This window comes from Physcomitrium patens, chromosome 11 (assembly GCF_059467195.1).
Source record: "Physcomitrium patens ecotype Gransden chromosome 11, ASM5946719v1, whole genome shotgun sequence".
NCBI lineage: Eukaryota > Viridiplantae > Streptophyta > Bryopsida > Funariales > Funariaceae > Physcomitrium > Physcomitrium patens.
The window spans coordinates 17597146-17617710 of NC_143420.1; the positions used below are offsets into that span (position 1 = coordinate 17597146).

Here is a 20565-nt window from a genome sequence, read left to right on the forward strand (position 1 = left end):
TGCGCATGGGCCGCTAATCGATGGAGTGAGCTCGTCGACCCCAACTGCAGGAGAGACCGGAAATGCCCCACTGCCATCATTCCATTCTTCCTTTCTGTTATTTTTTTAATCTTCCAGTTTCAACGAAGGTTGTTAGTAAGCCAGCCCATAACACTTTGTCCGAGTCGTTGAGGGAGCTGCCGTCAGAAGAGCGGCACCAGAAGGGTGGCGCGTCACGACTCAGCGTGGCATAAGCTGGCCGATCTACGAAGCTGCTGGTAGTTGGCTCGGCCCGATGGTTGCCATAAATATTGGGGAGAGTCTAATCAATTCCACGGTGATTGTAGTGCGTTGTAATCTCCGGAAGGGCAGAGTGAATGAGTCCCATTGTCTGCAGCAGCAGCCACATCACCACCACCACCACCACCGTGGGAAACTACTACTGGTGTCATCAATCAGCAGACACCGAGGCACCGCAGTAAACTCCTTCTCAGACAGTTAACGGTGGCGTAGGGCAGCTTGAATACATCTACAATCGTTTGAACTTGTCGCGATTCCACTTTTTTTGCCTTCTCAGGCCCCTGCATTTTCGAGCTCCACCATGCTCTGCTTAAATATTTTCTCTTACGGGGTGGGTGTCGTTGCAGCTGGAAGTCAGATTTCGTTTGATCGAATCAGACAGTCATAATTGCTCCAGCTCATGGTCGCTAGCTCGGTGCGAGAGGGAGCTTGTCGGATTGGGGCTGCGCTTTAGCGTAGCAGGGCGTATTGGTCTCGGTTCTGTGATCTTTGGGACATCTTGTACTAGCTGAGACTTTAGAGTGGGAGCGACGTATACACAGCACGGTCGGTCGACGTCGTTAAGAGAAGGAGGATCTTCGGCGTGCAGAGCCCTCAAGCGTAGAAGGGAGTGACAGTCGGGAGTGACAGTCGGGAGTGACAGTCAGTGAGGTTCATCTCCGCTACAGAGAGAGCGCCAGCCTAGCTCGTGGTCCGCAACTTGAAGCCCGGATGCTACAGTGAATTTAGCTCCGGGAGCTGGAGGGGGATCGCGAAGTTGCCCACTTTTATAGAGTCTCTGTGTGCGAAGGCGGCGACACGTGACTTGGTCGAGAGGTGCAGCATTTTGCGTTGGGGGTACTCTGGGAGAGCGTGCACCATCGTGAGCTTCTCATTGCATGCATGCTAGTACGCACGCATTTAGCTAGCATAAGCATGTGGAATAGACATTCTTCTTTCGAAGTGTAACTTACGGGCGTTGTCGTGTTACCTGGTTAGGAGGCGCGCACGCAGTCGACACGCGCGCGAGTAGTTAGGAACAGGAACGACGTGTTGTAGGACCTTGCTCTGTAGAGGTTGTGAGCATTTCTTTATATTTTTATTTATTTTAGTACAGCGTGCATTCGATTCAGAAAGGGGAGACTTATAGGCGATCTCGCATATGGCGATGAATGAGGGAGATAATTATACCCAATTCCATAGCCATAATCAAGCGTATGCGGGGATGGAAATGTACATCGGCCAATACCGAGTAGAATCCTGGATGTTGACACAGGCGATCATCACTTGCGTGGTTGCCTTCTTGGTGTGGCATGTGCTTAAGTACAGTAGAATAAAAGGGCCCATAGTGTGGCCGGTTTTTGGCACGACGCCGCAGTTCTTGTGGAACCTACCGCGCATGCATGATTGGACTACCGACATGTTGGTGAAGTTCGATGGGACCTACACCTCCATTGCGCCCAAGTGCACTTGCTTGACTGCTGTGGCGACTTGCAGGTTTGGTCTCGCAGAACCCATCAATCGCCCTGTTTCTAAATTTTAGGTTTCAGAGAAATGGTTCCAGTGCATGGTAGCATTGAGTATTGTTGCCAACTGAGTTGAAAGTATCCGCAACGTACCCTGGAAAAGATCTTAGTGGGTGGTCAACTATCATCAAAGCATGTAGTAAAATGGAAGAGTGATTTTTTTTTTATTATTATTATTTTCCTTTTTCCTTTTTGTACTTTTGTTTTTTTTTTTGTTTTTTGTTTTTTTGTAGTGAATAGGAAGTCGGACAGCTTGGGAATCTACCGCAGTCAAGAGTACAATTGCGGAACCGCTTGGTACATGAGATCTGGCGTCATCGTTACAGCCGATTATGTCCCACCATGTCCACCTAATATACACTCAATTAGCCCGATTTGGTTTTGCGGGGATGAAGTAGAGCATGCTGAAGTGGTGAATTTGGGATGAATTGCAGGCCTGAAAACCTGGAATACGTTTTGAAAACTAATTTTGCGAACTATCCAAAGGGAAGGAGCTTCACGTATCCCTCCCACGATCTGCTTGGCCAAGGGATTTTCAATACGGATCACGAGCTATGGAAGATGCAGAGGAAGACGGCGAGTCTCGAATTCAGTACTCGCACTCTGAGGGATCTCATGGTGAAGTCCAATCGCAGCTCCGTGGGGCAACGCCTCCTGCCCGTCCTCGCCGATGTCGCGAAGAAAAGGTGACCATGTCGAGGCCCTTGATGGAAAAGCTCCAATTTTCCACGTCATGGGGTTTTCACACACACAGACGTAGCTCCATGTGCGAAGTTGATTTCAGAGGTTCTCCTGTGGAAATTCCATATCTCAATTCACTCTTGTCCAATTCTGTTGGGTGTGTTTCTCAGATTCCTAGCTATTTTACTCACTTTTTTGGTGTTTTCATGGACAGGATTCCCATTGATTTTCAAGACCTTTTCCTCCGGTACACCTTCGATAATATATGCATGGTAGGATTCGGAGTGGACCCGGGATGCCTTGCACCGGGCCTGCCCACGGTTCCTTTCGCTCAAGCCTTTGACCTCGCCACAGAGGGCACTCTCACGCGCATGGTGGTCCCTGAGATTTTCTGGCGAATTACCCGCGCACTGGGCTGGGGCATGGAAGGGCGCCTGGCTAAGGCAATCAGCACAATCGACAAATTCGCCGCCGATGTGATCACCGAGCGGCGGAGAGAGCTTAACATGCTCAAAACCCTAAACGCCACCGAGTACCCCTGCGACCTACTGTCTCGGTTCATGCAGACCACGGACCACGAGGGCAACCCCTACACCGACAGATTCTTACGCGATGTGACCACAAATTTCATCCTCGCAGGGCGCGACACAACCGCCATCGCCCTTTCCTGGTTCTTCTACCTCATAACCCAAAACCCCGCCGTGGAGGAAAAAATTCTGAACGAGATCAGGGAGATTCTCCAGTCTCGGAGGCAGAGTGGGGGCGTCGGAGAACCCGACGACGACGATGCTGGACGAACCACCCAAGAAGCCTCTCTGAGCTTCGAGGAGCTCAAGCAACTGCACTATCTCCACGCCGCGCTGTCCGAGTCGATGCGACTTTACCCTTCCGTCCCCATTGATAACAAGGACGTCACAGCGGACGACTTCTTACCAGACGGCACCTTCGTAAGAAAAGGTACTCGCCTCATGTACTCGATCTACTCCATGGGCAGGATGGAGTCCATCTGGGGGAAAGACTGTCTGGAGTACAAACCCGAGAGATGGCTACGCAATGGCGTCTTCACACCCGAGTCGCCGTTCAAGTATGCCGTCTTCAACGCCGGCCCCCGGCTGTGCCTAGGCAAGGAGCTCGCGTACCTGCAAATGAAGTCGGTGGCGAGTGCGATACTACGGAATTATCATGTCAAGCTGGTGCCCGAGCACAAGGTCGAATACAAGTTGTCGCTGACGCTATTCATGAAGTATGGGTTGCATGTGACCCTGCACCCTCGCGTCACCGTTGCTTATTGAGGTCAAGGGTGGCAAGCCGGCGACGAGGGTGAGGGGTAAGTCTCTCAGTTTCTCTTGCGTGAGCCACAATAGCTTTTGTCCCCATGAGCTCCATCTCGGTTAGTTGGAGAGGGTGCTCAGGCGGATCGCAGTACATAATGTGTCAAGGTTACAGCATTCTGATAACTAAGGCGTTTGCCCAAGTTCTGATTTACATACCAAGTTCCGCGAGGACGGCACTTGCTTCGACCAAGGTATTTAATTATATTTGCTTCAAGTGTAAAAACGGCGAGTTGAAGCAATAGCGGCACCCCCGACTAGTTAACCATGGGATCGATTTCTACCCAATTAGTTTGTGCTCTACGCAAAAGTGATGGAACTAGAGAGAGCACGCCCTCACAAAGAGACTTGAATAAAAGCTGTGTTGAGGTCCTCTTCCACCGCCTCCTCCCCACTCGGTCCCCTTCGAAATCAGCTCTGCATCTGGACACTCCCAGTCCATGCATGTACTTTACTCGTCATAATATACGACAAAAAAATTACCCGTGTTGATTGCTTACAATCTGTTCTTCCCCGGAAACTTGTTTCTACAAGTATTTTGTGTATGATTTTCTTTGGAACATATCCCTCTGATATCTGGCGTCCTTTTCTCTTCTGCGCATCTGTGGGTTCCCATATTCTTTCCTTGCTTGTGTGCTTCAGTTCCAGTTGTTGACTGAAGCCTGGACAAACCTTTGGTGCGAGCTCCACATCTCTTCGCAATGGTGAAAGGCAACATGTAAGTTATCCCGTAAGAACCCACTTTGGTTGTTGCTGCTTTTGCATCGGTGGAACCCCATGAGAAATAGACCTAATGGTGGCGACTGGACAATGAAATAGTAGACCCCTCTATTATTATTATGCACACAAGTTGAATGAAGCATGTGCCCTTGAGCACGCATGTATTTGTCAATTTCAGTTCCACTCTTGCTTTACAGATTGTAGCTTTTGACTGGACTCTTCTTTGGAGTTTTCATTTTTATTTTTATGTCCACTTTTGCCTTGATTACATTTTTTGAGTAGTTACTTGTGATTGTCAATACAAGCAGAGTGTGGTGCAAAATTTATCGTTAAATCCAAACACATGGAAAGTGGTGGATGCTATTATATATACTTTCAATGCAAATATGTGAAAGAATTCATGTGTAAGAATAAATGAAACAAAATGAAGTACATCACTTCAAGGATCTCTTCCATAAAACAACTCAGAAACAACTCAGGGGATAAACCAACATGATAAACCAAAGGAAATAAAAAACCATTTCTAATTGGTTGCATTTCTCATTGTTTTCATTCAACCTTTGATCAAGCAAACATCAAAATCTGCATGTTGTTACGGATTGCCAAAAGTAGCATTGCAAGATCACTTGGCCTAGAGCTCAGAAGCTCCCAACAAATAAATAAACTAACAAATATTTGCTATTAGCCACCTTTTTTGTGGCCATTGGCATGGGTTTCCACTGGTTATTGTGTAATGTGCATATTGTTGGCTTACTATTTTTCAATTGGAACTGATTTTTTTAATATATATATATATATATATATATATATATATATACCTCAATTATATTGGATTCTTTTATTAAAAATTTAGATAAAGTTTAGAGTATTTGAAAGCAACAATATTTCTTAACCAAAAATTTGTTGGACTATTCCATTGGACTATTGGTCCTTATAATTTTAAGAAGAAAATCAAACCACTAACATATCTATTCAAAGATATTTGCATTAATTTAAAAAATCTGAAAAAAATCAAAAGCTTCAAAATTATTAAGGTTTAATATTAAAAGTTAATAAGAGAATTAAAAATACATATTATTATAATTACAAATTCATTCAATTATTGGATTAATAATTAGTTTCCTTTATTTTTAAAAGAGTTTTCAAACAATTTGAAAAATATACTTTTAACAACTTTTGCATCACTTTTTAAGCACAATAAAATATTCAAGATATATTCTAAAGTTGTAGTATTTTGATAAATCTTGATAATTTGGATGGCTAATGCCATAATTCTACAAAGAAAAAGAAAAAGAAAAAGAAAATTCTTAAAGGATTTTAATAGAATTTTCATATGATAAAGTTTTTAATATTTTAATAGAATTTCATATGATAAAGTTTTTAATATTAATATAAATATTAAAAAATAGATGTTATAGTAGTTTGAATTGTTGTAGGTTCTACTAACAATGTTACATTATGTAACCACAATAATCTAAAAAACTAGTATTGATTCTAGTTTGAATATTTATAAAATAATGCTAATTTAACAAACAATTAAACAAACAATTAAACAAACAAAAGTCAATAACACAGTTATTTCCAAAGATTGCACTAACAAATGGCAAATATTGAAGAGATGAAATTGTCATTTATTTTCTGGTTTTGTTTTTAAAGAGCCAGTAAAACATTATGCCAACAATTATGGCCCAATAAAGAACGTGTAGAAGAGCAAAATAAGAAAAAAAAGAAAAAAAGAAAAAAAGAAAAAAAAATTGTGTATTGTGAGATAAATAAAATGTTTTCTTTTAGATTTTTCTTACATTACAGAGATACTTTTTTTAGAATAATCTATAAGTAAATTTTGTTTTGAATGCAAAGTCTAAATGGAATGCATTCAAACACATAAATAACAAAAGGACTTGTTTTCAAATCCTTTGTTAATCTTTTTGTAAATTGTCTTCAAAGTGAAGCCAAGGAACATCCACAGAGAGGCCACGTGGACCTGTGCCACCAACTAGGATTCCACGTGGCTGCCACCTTGTCACTGTGCTTGCATCCAACTGGATGATGACAACTCAGCCCTCCCTCTGTCAATGGCCATTTTCATGAAATGGTGCCGTCTGCCACATGAAAAATAATAACTGAGCAAGTCCCACACACAATCTCTTTAAAGTCATTGCCACCATATGCACCACTGTAAAAAAATAAATAAATAAAATAAAATAAAACTAAACTAAAGGTGCCACCAAAGACTTGTAAAAAGGAAGGAAAGATATTTAAAAAAGTAAGAAAAAGCTTCCTATGTGAAAGAAAGAATAAAAACGTAAAATAAAAGTGAAAACAACCTAAATAACATATAAATAAATATAAATAAATAAATAAACCAAGTCAACAATATGGGATTTGTAGATGGGTAATTTTTGTAAAAGTTGGATTGTTCTTATCCATGGTATATCAAAACTTTGTTCTATGAATACTATTGGATTCATATTAATTGCAACACCAACTCTCACCAGTATCATGCAAACTTGTGTACTTGGTTCAAACTTTTCCTAACATCTTTACAACTCTTAGGTTTGGTGAATGGAAAACGCCAAATATGGTTTATTTACTATTTAATATGTTTTCTCAAAATGTCCATGTGATTTTATAAGTTGCAAAGATCTAAGTAGTTTCATATGGCAGTTTTTCAAAAGACAAGCTATTTGGAATCATTTTGTTGTACATCCAAAATGTCTACAAACATTTCAATGAAATATGATCCAAGTTGGACTAGAGATTGTAAGAGTTTGAAATCTTTTTGGGTTTCTTTTCATTTGTTCACATATTTTATTTTTAGTACTTGAGAAGGCATCACTTTGAGACTATCTTCACTTGTATTATTATCATGGTCTACTTCTTAATATTCTCTAGTTATTTATATATACATATATATACACAAACAATATACATACAAATGTAGGCTGCTTGATTTTTTTGATATAAGTAGAACATATATCTATTGACAAATAAATTGAAACGAAAATAATTTATATTTACTATAAATTTTGTAATAAAAACAAAAGAATCTTATAATATTGATAAAAAAAACTTAAGAATTAAATAAAACATTTTTCAATTCAATTAAAAATTACCAATTATTTTTAATTTATTACAAAAATCTTAAAAAATAAAATTTTACATCATAACATTAAAATAGTGAAATACTTAATTCATTCTTATAGAAATTTAAAATAATTGATATAAACATAAGATATTTTGAAATTTTACAAATTCTAATAATATATTAAAAATTTATGAATTAATCATTTTTAATTATCTTCTTCAATAAAGAGTTTTGAATTTTACTTATTTATTTATTTACAGAATTAAACTAATTAATAGTATCTTATTTAAAAAATACACAAATAATTTCTAATCATGAATATTGGTATAATTATGTCTAAAAAAATAATTTTTTAACAAAGATATAGATATCTTTGCATTGACATTAGATTATGAATAGATAGTACTTTGATCATACAAGGTTATAAATTATGATCATATAGAAAAAATCTCTAAACTTGCCAAATAAATGTTAATATAGAGATGAGAGTTTTTTTGATGTTGTGTAAAACAATTAATAAAGTATAAATATAAATACATATATATATATATATATATAATATTATTTTTAGTCATTATTAATGGTCTTTAATTGATAAATAAGTTATATAAATATATAAGTATATATAGATATTATTTTATAATAACTATAAAAAATTAAAATTTCAAAAAATAAACTATCAATAGTATTTTAAAAATATATTTTGTATAAAGTACTATATATTTGGTATTAAATTTGATATAATTTAATAGAATATATTTTTATTTTTTATTTATTAAGTTATAATTATAAATAAAAATTCAAATTAGTATCTAAAGTATTTAAATTTAAATTATAAATATTTTTAAATTAAAAAAAAATTATATTAAGTAAATCTTTTTAGATTAGAATATTGTCAATGCAATACCCTTAAGTTGTTAAATTAATACCTCTCTAGATTATAAATTTTTTATATATATAAATTGTTATATAAACATTGTATATACTATTTTTACTAATTCTTTGTATATCAATTATGTATCTAAGATGCATATATGTTTGTATATAAATTCTTGTTAAATATGTCTTCTTTCAATTTTTTTTAAAGCTATAGTATTTCTAGGTTGTTGCTACTCAATTTTATTCTAAATGTAACTTCTTCCAATATATGCAAGCCATTGCTTCCAAAGACATTATTTCCACAATTAGTTTCTACTATTTGATGCTTGTGGACTTAGATAAGTCTCTATATTATGTCCAACTTGCCTACACTTTTTACATCTTTTCTACTATCTCTTCACAACTTGAACGGAAAAAAAAAAAAAAAAAAAAAAAAAAAAAATCACATTGTGTAGACAATTGCATTTGATTCCAATTAATTGAGTTAAGTAGATGTCTCTTAGTATATTATGTAATGGAATCATTTAGAACTCAAAAGTTTTGAGATTTAAGTTCTATGAAGGTTGATTGTATTTTCAATTGTTGATCTAAGCTCAATGATGATAACTCTTTGTTAAATAGTTGAAAAATTAGGAAAATATTTCGAATTTTTTATTGAAGGATATGATGTGGTAGAAGGTATAAGAAATGAGAAGGATCAAGATACCATTGTAGGTGACTACTAGTCCCTCCCAAAATACTATTTATTCTAAGTGTTTTATAAAATTAATGTTTGCATAGCAAAGTCAGTGTTGATGTGAATTATCTAATATAAATTGCTTCACCATCAATATCTCTCATTAATACAAATACTAACCTACAAACCTTCATAAGGGCAAAACTCAAGACTTTCTTTACTACTTGGTTATAAAAGTTCTCTCAAATTAAGCTAAATTCACATCTTCTCATCCTCAATTTTAGCTTGCAATTTCTTCTTCTCATGCTCTATGTATATTTTTATCATCTTTTATATATTATAGAAGTTCATCTCTTTTAATTCCACATGAATATCTTCAACTTATAAGGTGTTTATATTCTTAAAATAAAGATGTTAAAAAGACTATACAATGAAAAAATGTTCCTTCAAAAGAATCTAGATTAGTGATATGTAGCTCATGCTTGTTTAATGAGTGCTATAATATTCTTGAAACTCCTCCCAAATATATTTGAAGACCTCAAATGAATAGCTTACAATAATGTCATTGTAGTGTTGGCTAAATTTCACCTAATCATTTACAAAAAGTAATGATATAAAATAATATTTTGGTTAATATGTCATTAATAGAAAAGGATTTGTAATTTTTTTAAAAACTTGTTGTATGATGACTACAAATGCAAGCTTTTTCTCAGTCACAATGGTTTGAAGAACACTATTTTTTATAAATAATTTTGTAATCCTTTCTTATTTCTAGATATAATCAATTTTTTTCTCTTCTTTTAAAAATATAAAGCAATATAAAAAGACTAATGTAGTTGATGTTATACCAAAAATGCAAAGGAATGGCATTCAAATTTATTACTTTTGTACTTTCAATTTCATCTTGTGGTCCTAAAATAGATGAACTTTTTTGAAGCAATTCATGTTTAATGATAGAGAACTGATTATGAACATTAGCACTAGTAATAAGGATACATGGATTCTATTGTCAAGAAGCAATTAGAGCTATTACAAGCTTAAATCTTACTAAAAAAATGTTGGTTGAATATTTATTGTAATTAAGCCAAAAGTTATCTAAAAGTTGTATAGATACAAATATTGATAGATGGTAGTTGGTTATAGAAAGGATATTAAAAAATGAATAATTCAAATGTCTATCGCTATAGTTTTTTTATATATATAATGCCAAAAAATAGCCACAAGCCTAACCATTCCATTATACTTTTGTTGTCTATATAGACACCTCCTTAGTCATACTTCAACCACAACCCCTTATTATCAATAAAATAACATTTGACAATAGAGTAGTTATAAGAGTGGACAAAAGATTGCACACTATCAGACGACTTGCCTTTAGAAGAGTGTTTATGTTGAAGTAGAGGTTGTGTTTAAAAAATGAGTGATAATATTAGAGATGTATCTTGAATGTATTAAAAAAAAAAACAAAACAAAAAATTAGACCAAAGAAAGAATGAACATTGGCAAGAGTTATATGAAATCTTAGAGGAATATAATGCCTTTATAGCACTCCCACAAATATCCATAATGAAGTAATAAAATTCTTTTATTATTAACACAATAATAGCTTTTCTCTTATTTTTGTTGCTACTTTTTTTGTTACTATATTCTGTCACCTTATTTCATTTTTATGTTTGTTTTTGTCTTGTATTCTCTATCTTTGCATTACCTTTAATTTATTTCTACTATAATTGCTAATATGACTTATCATACAATTTGTATCTATTGTTCAACAAGTATCTTTTGTTACTATAACACAACAACAAATTTCCACAAACTAACCTTTATAATTAAGTTACTTGTAATTTTAACATAAAATAGTGATTTTATTAAAGATATTAAATATTGATACTTACCTTGAGTTAACAAATGTAATTTGATTAGCCTTAAGAATGACTTACAAGACATGACTCATTTTATTATTTTTATGGAGCAATATTGTGGATTTCTTGCCTTTGGAGCTCCAATTGATGGGCAAATTAACATAGCTGTTTTCAAATTCATAAAAACCTCCTTATTCTTTATGTAGAAATATTTACTATAAAATTATTCATTGCAATTCATTTCTTTATTCATGCTATAATCTTTATAATTTTTAAAATTTTAAACAATGTATAATTTTTAAGAGTTTTTAGTTTGAAAAAAAAATTAAAGAAGATGAAAGAGATCTTTTTGCAAATGCAACACATTTTCACAAGGTGCAATGTGGATTCACGTTTGTGCTTTTTAGAGAAAAGAAACATATTTGGAAATATAATTTATAAAGATTAGAGAAGTAGAGAATATTTATAAAATCTTTGCAAATTTTGAGAAGGATGCCAAAGAATTGTTGGAAGGTGTCAATTCAAAAAATTAAAGGTGTGTTAAAAATTATATATATATATATATATATATATATATATATATATATTAACAATATACTTTTTATTTGATAATATTTTATTGATATTAATAAATCAAAAATAAATAAAAAATAAATCACATACTAATTATAAATTATTTTTATATGATTTAAAAAAATCTAGAAGAAGTTTTCACAAAAGCATGATAGAACTTATAAAAATTTGATAATCCTACTAATTATCAATAATAGTATCAAATTATTTAATTTTTTTAATATGATATATTTTATTCTTAAATAGTTGAAATATTTGATAAATTCTAATAATATTATTATTATATTTTTAATTTTTATTCTATGGAATTTCTTATTTTAATCTTTAATTTACTCTACACAATATTTCTAAGCTCTTTTTATTCAAATTTATATTTCTCTAAAACCAATTAATCATACAATATATATAAAAAATAAAAGCAAAGTATTAATAATGAAACTATTAAACGCAAACATCCCAATCACAAAAAGGAAAAATTATTCAAGGCACACAATCCAAAACACAAAGACATTCACTAACACAAAACTCCGAAGCCCCTCCATTGCAATGACCTCCTCGGTATACATGCACTTTATCAAGTGCGCTGCCTATCAATTTTCACATTCCACACTGCATCCAAAGTACTCGTATTGCAAAAAAGTCAATTTTCACATTTCACAATGCACACGAGTCTTCACTTCTGGTACAGACACAAAGTGATACTGGGTATTAGAAAGAAAAGAAGAAGAAAAAAAAAAAAAAAAAACCCTTCTGGGAGGAATGTAGGAATACTCATGATATGAATTATAAGAACAACAATATTTAGAATAATAACAAATCTTAATGATAATCACCATCATGGCAAGCAAATGTCATCAACAGCAAATGGGCGTGACAACCGAGGTGCAGGGTGGCCCCCCGCCGTTTGGGAACCAATGTGGCCTGGCAGTACTGGGCTTTGTAGGGGGTGCAGATGGGGTTGGAGCTCGACGTGGTGAGAGGAGATTGTGGGTGCAGAGGAGGGAAGGAGGGAGGGAGGAAGGAGGAGGAGACAAGGTGAAGAAGGAAGAAGGCCAGAGGCGGGAGGTCGGTAAGCTGGTTGTGTGGACTGTCAGGTCGAATAAACCGGGCAATGGCGTCGACATGCTTCGAGATAATAACCTCATTTGGCCTCACTGTTGTGTCTCCTTTGATATGCTGATGCGGCCCCATGTGTAACTCTCAAGACTGTGGAATCTGAAGCATGTAAACTTTAACACCAATTCTGGCGACTGCATCTGTCTTGCCTTCTTCCTTACGTTGATGGGAATTATTTGTAAAACTACACCCCCGTTTCTGTGTACCTGTGATGCAGATCTGATGGTGCGCAACCTCACATGTTCAACATTAAATTTCAGAAGAAAGTTCGGCTTCAGGTCACCCCGGAACCTTTCACCAACGTGTAGGATGTTGCTTGGGTGTATTTCTTTTATTTATTTATTTATTTATTTATTATAGTTATTTATTGTGTAGTAGAGCAGCTTCAATGTTGTACGTTGTTACCGATTGCTTAATGCCTAGATTTGACTCTTGAAATACAGATGTGACGTAGGTGGTTGGTCATTTATGTTTGCACGCAGTGTCCATCAGTGCTCATTCTTGTCAGTCTTCCTGCATTTGCAACAAGTTGCAATTTCCGTAGATTTCAAGGTCGACGAAAGTTACACTCACAAGTTTTCAGTACGAGCTGGAAAATCCTTCCATGATCTTCGAGTAAATTGCTTTCGATCCCACTCACTGTTCTAGCGCAGAGCTTGCACAAAATCTTCTTTTGTTTCCAAGCGATGAACGCACTGATTGAAGATATCTTTGTAAGATTTTGTGCAGCTATACATCCTCCGCACTTGTGTTGCTTCACATTTTACTCTTGAAATTCTGATTCTGACCTTGTTATTTTATTCCCTTCCTTTACGCTATGTCGATTGCCATCTCGATGTTGCATCTTTTAACCAGTACTGGAAATGAGCTGAAGCTGGGCTGCAACTTGGATTAACCATATTTGATGGTGAGCTCTCCAATCACGGCAGTAGCTGATGAGGAATACATCTCTTTACAACTTCTGTCTAATACCAGTTCTGTTTATTTGCAGGGCGGATGTAATTGGACATCCCCTTGAGTTCACGACGATTGAGTTCAGTTCACGCTCCACGATCCGCTAGTATGTAAGCCGCTCACCAGTTCATGGAATAAACTGCATCTGGTCAACAACAGTAGAAATTCTTCAAAATACAACTTCCATCTTGTGTTGATTTCTGGACATATAAATAGTTTGGTGGAGCACTTCGTCTTGTGTTGATCGTTTTGTGTGTGTATTTCTTCTCTGTCCTCAAAGCTGTGTATGAAAAAATCTTGGATTCGATCTCAGTTTCCCATCTTCTTATATTCAGTGAACTTGATCCCAATGAGTGAAGATGAAATTGAAGTCATGCAAAGCTTTAATGAGACTACAACTTGTGTAGGCTTCCATGATACATTCTTTATCTCATGGTGAGTCGTCCTGTTGCTTTGTGCAGCAACTCTTTCACAATTAAAACTTGCCGCATATTCTTGGTTAACAATTTCAATAAACAACTCGTTGTTTGTAATGAGTGGATTCCTTATCCAGCATTGAATGCCAATCATATGTCTTCCCTAGGATGCCTTCCCTGAACTTTCAGACGTAGCATTCTTCGTAAATTGTCGTGGGATTGTGTTTTTTTAAATGAAGTAAAAATCCCATTTTCTGATTTATTATTGATCGTCATTCATAATGTATTAAAATGCCAGGTGAAAGCTTTATATGATAATACATCTAATTTCTTATGTCTTAAAAATATAATTACATGTACGCCACTTTAAATAATTCTTCAATTAAAAAAATCAGTATATGTACGGAAAAACTATAAAAAAATATATAATAAAACTAAAAAAATAAAACTAAAATTACAACTAAAACTAAAAATTAAAGAACTAAACTTTGAAGTAGTTTTTTCTTCTATTCTTCATTACTGTTCAATATTTACATGAATTTTGGTTTAATTTTAGAATTGTAGTGCTTTTAAATAAAAATTAGTTAATTTTTGGAATTCTCTATAGTATTTATATTATCTTGTAAATTTTGAAGTAAGAGGTTATTTTATCAAGTTGGTTCATGTATACATACCGAAGAAAAAAAATGTAAATTATGCATAATTAAAACTGTAGCATGTAAAAGTTAATGATCATAAAATAAGTAACAAAAATCTAATAAAAATAAGATATGTGTCATAGAAGTATCATAGGTTATCAATATTTTTTATAATGGAATAGGACACTAATCTTGTTCGTATCCTTTAAAAACATTCAAAGTAAAAATATATAAAACAGGATAAAAAAAACTTTGTACATAATATCACACTTTATCTTTGAATATTTGATTGATTTAAATAGGTTGATAAAATCTTAAATTTATATCTAAAGAATATACCTTAAAAAACCAAAATTATTAGATATATCATTTAAATATATTTTTTTAATATAAACACAATAATATATTTAAAAACTAAAATAAATTATTGCAATTAATAGAATAGATTTATTTCGATTTTAAAAAATATAATAAAACTAAAAATACATATTAAATTAATCTTCCTAAACCTTAAATTGACTCACTTTACTTTGATGATTTAATTTATATAACTATTTTCTAATTTTGGAATTAAAAATCTTATGAACTCATTAAATAATGCTATACAAATCTTTTAGTGTAACAAATCTTTTAGTGTAAAAATATAATAGAAGTAACTTAAGTAGTGATTAAAAAAATATATATATATTTTATATAATTTTTATTTAAAAAATATTTATTAGACTAAAATTTAAAAAATTAGACACCACTACATAAGGCTTTTTTATAAAATATTAAATCAAATTGACATTTTATCCTATAAAAAATAATTTAAGATAATATTTCAAGATTTATTATTTATTTTACTAATAATATTTAAATTACTAATTAATGATAAAAAAGAGAAAATTTAATTTTTTTGAGAGTGAAAAGTGATGGATTAGTGAAGCATCAAAAGAAGTTAGATTTAGATAAAATAATATTCTTGTGTATCTTTAAACAAAAGTGTAAACTTTTTCTTTAATCTCAAAAAAATAAAAATTATTACTTAAAGAGTGTTTTTAAATTTTTTTAATTAATATAAATAATTCATTATAAGATTTAATTGAACATTAATACTTTTAGTCCATAATATATGTAGAATTAGTACTAAGTAAAAATTGGTAAAAATCTATAGGTACTATTATAAGAAATAAGATAAATATATTATTTAATAATTTAGATTTATAAATATAATATAAAAATATTTACTCTATATAAAAAAAAGGTGTCTATTTGTCTATTAGTCTACAATTGATTGGTTGAGGTTGTTAATATTGTTTATAATTACTTATATGACATCTCAAAAATATATGAACAAAATTCATCTATATTAGAGTTTATCTAATGATTTGTAGAAAAAATGTAAAGAATTATTTCCATTGTAGTAAAATTAAATTAGAAATAAATAAATAAAATAAATGAAGATAAAATAAATTGAGATATGCTCAAATTGACTTAATTTTTTTAATAAAAGATCATACAATACCAAATAGCTACTCATGATATTCATGGCACCACAATGATAATCAGTCAATGAGAATTTGAAACAAAGAAATACACAAGTATTGTTATGGAATTTTATTTGTAATTTAGTTTCTAACTAGGCAAAAAAAATTCACTCGATGATGATCAAAATTAAAAGAGAAGAATGTAAGTGAGAAGAAAACGAGACAATATAATAAAATACATTATTAGAAGTATAAAGAATGATTTTTAATCAAGGGTCTTCACAAAATTTTATGATTTTTTAAAATCAAAATCCTAAAAATACTCAAAAGATAGAATTATTAAAGAAATATTTTGATCACATAATTGATTATGTTGCTTTGCAATATTTTTGCTAAATTGCAAGCATAAAAGGCTATTAATATATTGGTAGACATCTACTACTTGTTCACTATTATCTCTCACTATACTTTCACTTGCTTCAATTTTCATTTCCTGCTAAGTTTGGTCTAATTAGTAAAATGATGTGTGACTTGTTCAATGTTGCAGTGTTGCTTGTCTTTTGGTTTGATATTGTTGTTGTCTACTAAGAGCAACATGGGCATATTATTGTGTGATAACACAACTATATTGTAAAAGAAGAAAGAAAAATATTATATTATAAAGAAGCTTAAATGAAAATACTTTAGCAAATTATCTTAAAAATATAGATAATAGACAAAGAAGTAGCAAAAATTAATAAATATTAATTTTTATTTCTTAAAAAAAAGACTTCTATTTACTTTGTAAAAACTTAAATCAGCCAAATCAAAGTAAATAAGATAAATAATTAATATAGGAATTTTTAGAAGAAGATTAAAAATAGATTTTAGCAAAAATTACCTCAAAATATGAAGAATTTATATTTGGAGAGGACTAGTTGTGAACCAAGGTTGAAATTAGATCCCAAGGTACAAAACCTTACACCTATGGCAACTCTAGGGTTCTTTGGTTGATTGGAGAGTGGGATTTGGAAGCAGACTTGTGAGAGGATTTTTGAGAAATGATTTTATATAATTTATAAACTTATTTTTATTTCTCAAAATCTAAATCCATTGAACATATCTTTCATATAATTTTAAGATTTCTTTATTATTATTTTTTTAGATTAACTTATGACTTTTTATGTTTCTTATATATATATATATATATATATAATTAAAATTTAATTAATATGATTAAGAATTATTTAGAATTAATTTAAGATTTTATTAGACTTGAAAGGATCTTTTTGTTGCATTTTCTATTTGCTTTTCACAATTAGTTGCCTAATACATTTTCTAGCAAGAATTCACGTTATATAACACCACAAATGAAGCTTGCGATTCTATATAGATTATGATTGTAATGTTGTTATAGACTATATATTAGATTTATTTTGAATGAAATTTTATAATAGAAAAAAAATAATTTGTAAATTTGAACGAAAAGATTCACTATTATAATTTTGGATCTAGGTCTTTTGAATGATTTCATAGTTGCAATATTTATTTCTATAGAAACATCCAATGATATGAAGGTGACTATTCATAAATCAAATGAAGTAAAGTCAAACTAATTCAAACTTAAACATGGATGTTAATTTACTTTCAACTTATTATAAATATAGTTGTGGTTGTTTTTGCATCTATAAAATTAAAGAAAACAACCATTCTACTCTAATTGCACAAAGAAAAAATCTTACAATCTGTTAATAATGATCATGGTTGTGCTTAATGTCAATCATTAGATACAAAAAAATACATGTAATTTCTCAAACATTCATATACTAAAATTGCAACAAGTAGCCATGGAAATCAACATCTATAAGAAGGTTATATGGTTTAGGATTTAAGATTTAAGATTTAAAGTTTGAATGCTGAATAAATTGAAGTATTTTTTGTTGTGACAAATGTTCTTCAAAAGCTGGATTTTGTTTTTTTCTTCATTACATATCAAAGTATTTTAGAAAATATATTTTTATATAGTATATCCCTTACCTTTATTTGCATTTTCAATGAAGTCATAATTATACTTGCATATTCAAGAATTGTGGCTCTTTAACTAAATGGTGGGCAAACATCACATTTTATCTTTAAAATTTTTATTGAAATTAATTGGAAATTAATATATAATTTCATACATATAAGTCATATTATCAATATCATTTATATAACAAAGTTCACTGTTTGAGACAAAACATATGAACATTATTATCATTTTGTTGATATTTTAGATCAAAGTTTGTAAGATCTTATCAAACTTTTGATACAATATTTGGTAAATAAGTTAATTGTATTTGGTGGAGATTTTTGTCAATGTCATTTAATTGTACCCTAAGACATGTGAGCTTCTATTTTTGTAGCCTTTTTGAAGTATTTAGTATTTTGGCATGTAATACATTTTCTTAGATTGAATAAAAGTATATAATCTTAGATTATATAATTTTCTTAGATTATATAAAAGTATCAAATTTTGCTTCTTAATTCTTTGCAAAGTATATCTTGAATCTTCTTAATAGTGTGGAGCTTGTAATTTATCACAACATAAATAATACAAATACAAAAGTTGATTTTTATCTTGGAATCATATAATACGAAAATCTATAAGTATTAATAGATTATTTTATTAAGACTTGATTGCATATCTTTATATAATCGACTATATTAATAGCCAAAATATTTTAATAACAAACATCAATATCAATCATATTAATTTAATTATTGGTGATTGTAATCCTCTTCACCAATACATGTTTTAATCCACAAGCATTATTGCATCTCAAGATGGCTAAGCGATAGTATGTGGAGTAGATTTTTTTTAACACCTTTGCCTTGTTGAGTATGCCATCTTGTAGATTGGTATTGAAAGTGGGTGTTTTGGTAATACTATTGGACAATCTTGATGTATCAACAAGCCTATGCAATGTCCCATGTATAATCATTGTCCATCTTGAAAACATGTTAATTTTTGCTTAAATCTTTGGCAAGAATCACACTAGTGAGAAAATAAATATTTTGTAAATTACGACTATGTTGTAAGAAAATAAATGTCCTTCTATGCTTATGCAACATCAATTCCCAATTCAATTGGCCTTTGCAATGACAATAAATAAAGTGTAAGGACAAACTATGAGAACAATTGGTGTATATTTTCATGACCATGTGTTCATCCATAGTCAGCTTGATGATTGCTTTTTCTTGAGTTCCATGTGATGCAAAGGTCTTTATTTGCTATGCAAATAAAAAACCCACAACCAATGTTGTGTATGGTAAAATGTTTTAATAACAACAAATGATTTAATAGCTAAATGACTCTAATAATCTTTTAGCTTGCTAAATAGGTTTTTTATAGTATATATGTACATATCAAATAAAAATTATATCTTCATATATTAATTAATAGTAAAATTTAAATTTAAAACTTTATTTATAAAAATAGGTTTTAAATGTATTAAACTAAATTCTTGATTATTTCTTTTGTATTATGTTAATTATTAATAAATATTTAATTATATAAAAAATAAAATAAAATAATTAATTCTCAACATAGAATTAATACATTACTACTATTTTTATTATTTTTTTTAGAATATAAATAGTTTTAGTTCAAACTTCAATTTTTTCTTTTGATGATAATATAATATTTCAGAGCTTCTATATTTTTTGTCAGAAGTTTCAAATAATCAATTGTCCTAAACACAAAAATCAAGTTGAAATATGTATATAAAAGAAAAAGATAAGAATTATTTGTAGATATGATTATGTTAAGGACTAAGACTAATATACCACATGAACAACAAAAAGTAGATTAATTTTTTGAATATTTTTATCTTAACATTCTACATTCAATAATAATAATAATAATAATAATTATTATTATTATTTAAATATAGTAATAATATCTTCACCTCCATTCTCTTTGTCATCCTAACAATCATCATTGTTACTATACCACAAAGTCAATCTAATGTATTTTGTTGCAAAATTACAAAAGGATGATGCAACTCACAAAATTACTGAAAAAGAAAAGAAAAAGACACAAGCTCACAAAAAATTAAAAAAATGACAAGGGCACTAAAATGGCAACGTAAAAAGTCTCAAATTGATGCAAACACAAGTCTATCGGTTTCAATGCTAATACTATGATGCACACATGGAATAAAGCTTAGGGTTGATATTAGTGAGCTTTTGCACCAGTTTGAGGGCAAAGTTGGAGGGATCTCCTCTGTCAGAGATAATACCAAAAGTCCAACTCTGGAGAATGACTTGGCCCTTGTGTGAGGCTCTTTGTGATGCCACATGTATCTATGGATGAATGAATGCGGATGTGTTCTGATTTACATGCGGAATCAATCCTTCA

At 31.4% G+C, this 20565-nt stretch overlaps 2 protein-coding genes across 8 annotated transcripts; both read left to right on the forward strand.

Annotated features, from left to right (window-relative positions):
* Nucleotides 1-324: 324 nt before the first annotated feature.
* Nucleotides 325-4298, forward strand: LOC112288238 (cytochrome P450 86A7). The gene is made up of 3 exons (XM_024532233.3): nt 325-1755; nt 2219-2470; nt 2680-4298. Exons 1-3 carry the CDS (start codon nt 1421-1423, stop codon nt 3755-3757), a joined length of 1665 nt encoding a protein of 554 aa, XP_024388001.1. The 5' UTR covers nt 325-1420; the 3' UTR covers nt 3758-4298.
* A 7927-nt stretch (nt 4299-12225) lies between these two features.
* On the forward strand, nt 12226-14197 carry LOC112288462 (uncharacterized). 7 transcript variants are annotated; one of them, XM_090254484.1, is made up of 4 exons: nt 12333-12663; nt 12928-12988; nt 13154-13617; nt 13702-14197. In XM_090254484.1, the coding sequence occupies exons 1-3, from the start codon at nt 12417-12419 to the stop codon at nt 13356-13358; spliced, it is 513 nt and encodes a 170-aa protein (XP_090110610.1). In that variant the 5' UTR covers nt 12333-12416; the 3' UTR covers nt 13359-13617; nt 13702-14197. The 7 variants fall into 7 exon arrangements, with proteins under 7 accessions (XP_090110612.1, XP_090110614.1, XP_090110613.1 ...); XM_090254485.1 differs by having other exon boundaries at nt 12334-12663; nt 13193-13423; XM_090254483.1 differs by having other exon boundaries at nt 12336-12663; nt 13154-13423.
* Nucleotides 14198-20565: the final 6368 nt, after the last annotated feature.